We start from the raw sequence: 7,687 nt of genomic DNA, 5'->3' as shown, positions 1-7,687 counted from the left end.
CACTCATATTATTATTACATTGTAACCTTTACTTTTATTTTATTTTAAAAAATTAAATTTAACGTATTAAAAAAATATGTTTTATTTTAATTATTTAAAGAAGTTAATATTAAAAAAGAGTAAATTTAGTTTTAAGTAAAATTTTATATTTAAAATTTATTAATAAAAAATAAAAAGTAATGAAAAATTAAGAGTAAACATTAAATATATTAATAAATATCTTAGAAGTAGAATACTTATATTTTAAAGCTATACTTAATAGCTTTGACCAACTGCTACAACCAACAGTCCATGGCACAACTGCCATTATATGAGGAGTTTTAATGAAGAGGGTAAAATGGGAGGGATTAGAGAGTTTTGTCCCTGGTAGGTGAGAAGTATTACTAGATTGTGGAGATTTAATGAGTTGTTAATGCAGTTGAAGAATCTTAAATAGATAAGTTGTTTGGGGTGAAGATTAAAAATATAGAAGGAAGGAAGGAAGGAGTAAGGCAAGGAAGAGGAAAGCATTGGAGAGAAATGAAGAGAGGGAGGTGTGGTGTGACGTGCTGAAGAGGCCAGGTATCACTCTGTTCCAAATCCAAACCGCCACGTATCTTCATGCATAAATATAAATAATAAATAAAAATGGTTCCGTTTTTCTTCATTGCTTGCAGTTACCAACCCTATAGATCTATTGTCAACATCACGTGGAGGGTTGGGATTGAAAGATTGCACCGCCTTGTTTGTTTTTGCGTTCTTATTAGGCGAAAAGAAAGGAATAAAGAGCAAGGAAGGTGTGTGTGAGAGAGAGAGACACACACTGTCTACTCAACTGCTTATAACCCTTATTTATTTCTCTTTCCCTCAATTGCCTTCTCTTCTCTTCTCTCCTCCTCTGCGATCTCTTCTCCATAATCCTATTCCTCCATTCTCATTCTTCTTCTTTGTCTCTTTCAATTAACTCTGTGATCTCATTTTACAATCATCTCGCCTTAACACGCTACTGTGAGTGTCTCTTTCATCGGTTTTCGTTTCACCTAATTATTTATTCTTTATTTCTGTTTTCATGCACGCAGATTGTCTCTGCAAATTGTACTTTATTAATATTATAATCGCTTTTCATATTCTGTTTATACCAGGTGAATTCAAATCGTTTTCTTTTGCTTACCTTCTTTTGGTGGATAACAGAAATAAATAAATAAACTATTATCTAGGTTTCGTTGAAAAAATGCACGCTTCTCTGGATTTTAGTCAGTTTATTTTTTAATTTTTTTGGATTTATCCGTCTGTCACGTTTTTTAGTTATTTTTTGTAATTCCATTTTCATTGTCTTGAAAGGTCGAAAGTTCACAAAATATTTTGAAATGCATATCTTTTATTTATCCTTTCTTATTTTTGGTTGTCAATAATTATATTAACCATTCTCACTTCACTTGTTACCCACATCTTCAATTTTGAGTATTTCCGTGGTAACAATTCTATTGAACTTAATAATTTGGTTGAATAGGAGAATATGGGGAAAAACATGAATGTGATCTCGTGGTGCTTGTTTGTGACGACCCTGTTGCTTTCTGCTGTGTCTTGTGCACCCAATGATGGGCTGCGTAGGATTGGGCTCAAGAAGATTAAATTGGACCCTAACAACAGGCTTGCTGCTCGAATTGGCTCCAAGGATGATTCTTTCCGTGCTTCTATTAGAAAGTTTCATCTCCAAAACAACTTTGGTGGGACTGAGGACACCGATATTGTTGCCTTAAAGAATTACCTAGATGCTCAGTATTTTGGTGAAATAGCCATTGGAACATCTCCTCAGAAGTTCACTGTCATTTTCGACACAGGCAGCTCTAATTTGTGGGTACCATCATCCCGATGCACCTTTTCGGTAATTTTTTTGCGTTATACCCTAATGTTTAATTTGTCACTCATGAATATGTACCAGATTTAATTTAATTGCTCTTATTCATTCTATTTATTCATGCCATTTTACATTTTGGTGCAGGTTGCATGCTACTTCCATGCTAAGTATAGGTCTAGCAAATCAAGTACTTACAAGAAAAATGGTTTGTCTTCCTCTTCATTTCTAATAACGCTTTAAAGTTAACGTTTGTCTTTTAGTCCGTGGTTGAGCTATAACTGTTTGTGGAAGTTCCCTCGTTTTATAAAGTAAATAACCGAAGATTTGAAATTTGAGTAGCTGTCTAATACTCTTTCTTTTTCAGAGTAGTTTGAACTCGTGTATTTTTTGTCTGTGTTATACCAATTGGAGCAAACATATATTCTGCGATACGATAGACATGAAGTTTGAAATTTTGTCATCCAACATATAGTTAGTGCCTTAATGGTAATAGAACGGTTGAACGTCTGTAGGTTCTGACATTGTAATTTGGTTTGTGGAACATATATATATATATATATATATATATATATATATATATATATATATATATATATATATATATATATATATATGTTACCTGTGTGTGACTTATGGTTGTTGCTATGCTCCTCTTTTTTGGCCTCTAATGCACCAATACCGCGTTTCCGTATCCGATTCTTTATCGATACTTAATAAGCGTGCCATATCTTATTATTTTCAAAATATGCGTATCCCCGACACATCCAGTATCCAGTAAGGATGCTGGGATGATGTCTTTCTCTACAACATAATATTTTTCTCGCTGTTGTCTAGGCACTGCTGCTGCTATTCAATATGGTACGGGCGCAATTTCTGGTTTCTTTAGCTATGACAGTGTTAGAGTTGGTGACATAGTTGTAAAGAGCCAGGTAAGGATGTGTTTCTGATCATCAATGTTTGTTTCAATAGAGGAGGGTGCAAGAAGGCTTCTCATAATATGTTGATTAGTAATTAATAGAATGCCTTTTGATCCGCATCAGGAATTTATCGAAGCAACTAGGGAGCCGGGTGTTGTATTTTTGGCAGCCAAGTTCGATGGTATACTGGGACTTGGATTTCAAGAGATATCTGTTGGAAATGCTGTTCCAGTGTGGTATTTGTTATAACTTCAATTTTATTCATTATTTTGTTAGAAGTTTATCGAATCAGCCTCTTGCAAAGGCAAGTTAAGGCTGCTTAACGCAGACCTAGAGGGTCCAACTCTTCCTATAGTGAGAGCCTTATAGTAGGCTGCCCTTTTTACGTTTCTTCAAAGTTTATTGAATCCCCATCTGTTCATCTTATCTTATTACCTGTCAGGTACAACATGGTTGAACAAGGTCTTATTAAGGAACCAGTATTTTCATTTTGGTTCAACCGCAAACCAGAGGAAGAGGAAGGGGGTGAGATTGTTTTTGGGGGTGTTGACCCTGCTCACTATAAGGGAAAGCACACTTATGTGCCTGTGACCAGAAAGGGATATTGGCAGGTTATTATTTTCTTCGTACTTAATGCTTTTTTACCTTTCACTTTGTTAATTTTCTTTTTTGTTTTCAGTTTGATATGGGAGATGTACTTATTGGTGGTAAACCCACTGGTACGTGTAGATAATGTGTTAGCAAACATGCCGTTTTGTTCTTTTCTTCCTATGATTTATACTTGGCACAGTTTTAATTTATTTTGACTAACCGTGTAATTGTCATTCAGGATATTGTGCTGATGGCTGTTCAGCCATTGCAGACTCAGGGACTTCCTTATTGGCCGGTCCAACGGTATGAATAAATGCTAGATATAAATTGATTAATATTTGTATAGTTTCTATTTGAAATTCTTATACGATACGCAGCACTCATCCCATAAGACATTTCTCTGTCAGTTCATGATCTATTTCAATAATTAGGGGGATTTTAGACATTGATTATTCTCATTGCTTTGTTTATGTTGCCATACGCAAAAAGGTCTAACAAATGCTTCGTACTAGCTTGTTTCTGTGAACACTTTTTTGCTTTTGTTCTTGTAGACTATAATAACTATGATAAACCATGCAATTGGAGCAGCTGGAATTATGAGCCAAGAGTGTAAGACCGTTGTTGCAGAGTATGGACAAACAATTTTGAATTTGCTTTTGGCTGAAGTGAGTACCATTTGTAATTTGTTGTTCATATTTTTTTTATTAGCTTCTGCCCTTTGTCACGAATGGTGTGTGTGAAAGATCTGATATTCTTTTAGAATAAGTTTTCTTATTTTTTTTGCTTTACGTACTTCAGACACAGCCAAAGAAGATCTGTTCTCAAATTGGATTGTGCACCTTTGATGGGACTCGTGGTATTGAGTAAGTCCTGAAAATATTTTTACACCTTAAATCTTTGGTAATTTGTTTAAATAATTCAATATTTTAACACATGATTTCCCTTTTATTATTTGTTCATTACCACCCCCAGTATGGGGATAGCGAGCGTTGTGGATGAGATTGCAAGAAAATCATCTGGTGGTCTTCATGATGCTGCTTGTTCTGCGTGTGAGATGGCGGTTGTTTGGATGCAGAACCAGCTGAGCCGAAATCAGACACAGGATCAGATACTAAGCTACATCAATCAGGTGAGTCAGTTCTCTTAAATTTGCTATTCAAGCATCTTGCTGCACCTCTTGATTCATAGGTTCATGATGATGTTGCAGCTTTGCGATAAAATGCCTAGCCCAATGGGAGAATCTTCTATTGACTGTGGGAATATCTCCTCATTACCTGTGGTGTCCTTTACTATCGGTGGAAGAACATTTGACCTGCTCCCAGAGGAGGTAAGATTTCCTCAGGCTAAAACCTGATTGGTTGCTTTAATGCTTTTGGAATGACTGATCATTTAACCAGATTTTTTTTAATGAAAGCAAGATAAATTCAGAGCGGTAGGAGTTAAGAGTAACGGGAGAACAAAGCGCCGTTTAAGCTAAACCTAGTTACATCGGCTGAATTGCCATTGCAGAACTTTTCGTAAAGAAACCATGGGCTACAATAGCCCATATTCTATTGATGCCTTGTTTTCCATAGAGTAATGTTAGACTAACACAATAATTTACTAGTCGAGTGGTTTATCAGAATGTGATTATGTGATTCTTCTATTATCTAAAACACCAACATATGGGTAGTCAGTAGTTAGTACAAAGAAATGAATACACACCTAATTTAGTCCTCCGATGTACATTTTCCATCAATCTATTCCTCCAAAGAATTGACATCTACTACTAGTAAACACCTAATTTGATCCACCAATATACAAGTGACATCAATCTGGTCCTCGAAAGAATTGATCATAAACTTTAGTCTCAACTATATATAAACAAAAATCAGTTAGGAACTTATGGTTGCTCCATTAATTTTAAAGAGCATTAATATATAGCCCTTTTATAATAAATTCTTACGGTAGTTTAATCCCTAAATTTGAATATCCAGTTTAGGGAAAAACGGGCCAACAAGCCTGATTTGGGACGGGTAGGTCCGTTAAGGTGGTATGGGTTGAAATTAGTAATCCGTCCAATCAAAGAGCGGGTTAGTGGACTGACCTGTTATTTTTTTTTTTATTTTTTGTTATTTTTTTATTTTGGATCTATTTACTTGATTTTAGTTATTAATATTACTTTTTGGACAATAAAAATGTAAGAGGTAAGGAAGATCAATAAAATTGAATCAAATTTTAAAAATTAAAAAAAAGTTTAATACTTAACAAGTAAATATCAATTATACTTTACTGAAACAAATGATTTATAAAGAAATTAATATAAATAAAATTGTATATAAAATATTGACCAACACTAATTTTAATTCTAAAGCATGAAATTTCTTTTTAAAAGTTCTAAAAATAAAGAATTGTTGGTTAGGTGGGCTGGGCTACTGCGGGTTGGTGGTTTAAGAAGTGACTGCTTATTTTTGCACCTCCATACTTTCTTGTGCCACTCCATAACTTTTTGTATTTTTTTTTAATATTTTGGATTATGTAATTCGAAAGTCTTTTGTATTTAGATAATCTGAAAGTTTTTTCTCTATACATAAGTTTAGCTTCTAGATTGTGTAATCTGTGGAAACCTTTTTTTTTTTTCAGATGCTTGATTAGCTTCTAGATTACATAATCCGAAAGATTACATAATCTGAAAGTTTTTTTTTGGATTGAGATTTATTTTCGAATTATGTAATTCAGAAGTCTTTTTTTAAATATGTGATTAGCAATCCATAGACTTATCTCAAATTTAAAAAAGATTTTCAGATTTCAAAAACGTCTTCTGAATTATGTATTAGATGAATTATGTATCTGAATTATGTATTAGATGAATTATGTATCTGAATTATGTATTAGATGACATAATAAGGATAAAAATGTATTTTCAAATTATGGAGATACAATTTAATAAGCAGTCTTAAAGAGTTAATCCATCATGTCAAATGAGGACGGGACCCGGTTTGGCATCCCTATCAGTTACTCCCATTATCTTCATATAAAGGAAGACATTATGAGGTGTCCATAGATAAATTCCTCAACTAAATCAGCTGGCCGCAGCATTTCCTTTTTTTTCCTTTTTCGGATTTCACATCTACGACATGTGTATATCAGAGCAAAAAGGAAAAAGTTGTAGCCTTGGATTTGTTGATATATGAAGTTGTTTCTAACCTCCGGTCACAAAGGGGGCGATTTGGAAAAAAGAAAAAAAGGTTAACAGGAATAAAACTCATACGTAAAGACGGGACATCAGTCTCTACTGTACTCACAATTTTATGTGGTATAGAAATGGGGAGTTTCATAAATTTTTTCCACGATTATTCTCGTGTCCTCATTCAGTTTCTATTTGGTTTATTCAGTACATACTCAAGGTGGGTGAAGGCCCTGTGGCTCAGTGCATTAGTGGCTTTACTGCTATAGATATTCCACCTCCTCGTGGCCCTCTCTGGTACGTAAAAATTTCATCAACTAGCACCATGACATTTATCTCTTTTTTTTTTGTTCTCTGATGTCTTTTTGGATTGTGATTCATCTGATTTGATTCTCACGCAATGGCATCTACGTTAATGTAGGATCCTTGGTGACGTCTTCATGGGGCGTTATCACACAGTGTTTGATTTTGGTAATCTTAGAGTGGGATTTGCTGATGCAGCTTAAAATGATTATCAGAATATGGCGATCCAAGCTCTATTTCTTGCAATCAAATGGACCTAAAGCTCTGGCTTATACATGTTTATATCAATGTTAAATTCTATGGGTGTTTCATTATATAGCTGAACAGATGTATGTATCTGTGGCCTAAGCCCATAGCAGGGTCCTACTGTGACTAAGCATGTTTAGTTGAAAGAGTATAGTTCTCATCTATGGTTTAGTTCTTACATTTATAATTTATTTATTATAACCTCACAAGTATACGAGATTAAAAAATAAAAAATATATGTATGAAGATTAAAATCAACAACTTTTTGTGCAGGACTATTTTTATAATCATTTTCATGCGTATGAGGGATAATGATTCATTTTTTCTACAAGCATTTCATATATTCTTACTGGTTTTTTAAAGTATCACTCCTTGATTAAAAAGTGGAGTTTTGAGTAGAAATACTAGGATGAGATATTTTGAAATAGTATTACAATTATAATTAAAGACTAATATGTCAAATAACTTAGTTTCTGCTAACTCAAAAAAAAAAATCAAATTTCATATATTGCAATTTTTTTTAGTTTTTTTTTATATATTTCTATGGAAAAAAAAATTCAACCTCATTTTCAATTTATTATATCTTTAATATTTTTTGCTTTACTTGTACATTTCACTTTAAAACTA

At 33.5% G+C, this 7,687-nt stretch overlaps 1 protein-coding gene across 3 annotated transcripts; it reads left to right on the top strand.

The window, feature by feature from the left end:
• Positions 1–283: 283 nt before the first annotated feature.
• LOC137806724 (aspartic proteinase) lies at positions 284–7,222 on the top strand. Of its 3 annotated transcripts, none has more exons than XM_068606977.2 (15): positions 284–561; positions 657–776; positions 1,490–1,864; positions 1,982–2,042; positions 2,672–2,766; positions 2,878–2,990; positions 3,197–3,365; positions 3,434–3,473; positions 3,584–3,648; positions 3,897–4,010; positions 4,144–4,208; positions 4,318–4,474; positions 4,553–4,672; positions 6,720–6,808; positions 6,933–7,222. In XM_068606977.2, exons 3-15 carry the CDS (start codon positions 1,496–1,498, stop codon positions 7,015–7,017), a joined length of 1,542 nt encoding a protein of 513 aa, XP_068463078.1. In that variant the 5' UTR covers positions 284–561; positions 657–776; positions 1,490–1,495; the 3' UTR covers positions 7,018–7,222. The 3 variants fall into 3 exon arrangements, with proteins under 3 accessions (XP_068463078.1, XP_068463077.1, XP_090156336.1); XM_068606976.2 differs by having other exon boundaries at positions 657–987; XM_090300210.1 differs by lacking the exon at positions 657–776 and having other exon boundaries at positions 340–561.
• Positions 7,223–7,687: the final 465 nt, after the last annotated feature.

Source organism: Phaseolus vulgaris, chromosome 3 (genome assembly GCF_051622355.1).
Source record: "Phaseolus vulgaris cultivar YP4 chromosome 3, ASM5162235v1, whole genome shotgun sequence".
Taxonomy (NCBI): domain Eukaryota; kingdom Viridiplantae; phylum Streptophyta; class Magnoliopsida; order Fabales; family Fabaceae; genus Phaseolus; species Phaseolus vulgaris.
This window is presented reverse-complemented; position numbering and strand designations above follow the sequence as displayed.

Coding starts and splice junctions, on each gene's coding strand:
- LOC137806724 (XM_068606977.2), top strand. CDS start 1,496: ATGGGGAAAAACATGAATGTGATCTCGTGGTGCTTGTTTGTGACGACC. Junction 3,366..3,433: donor CCAGAAAGGGATATTGGCAG/GTTATTATTTTC, acceptor TTTTGTTTTCAG/TTTGATATGGGAGATGTACT. Junction 3,474..3,583: donor TATTGGTGGTAAACCCACTG/GTACGTGTAGAT, acceptor ATTGTCATTCAG/GATATTGTGCTGATGGCTGT.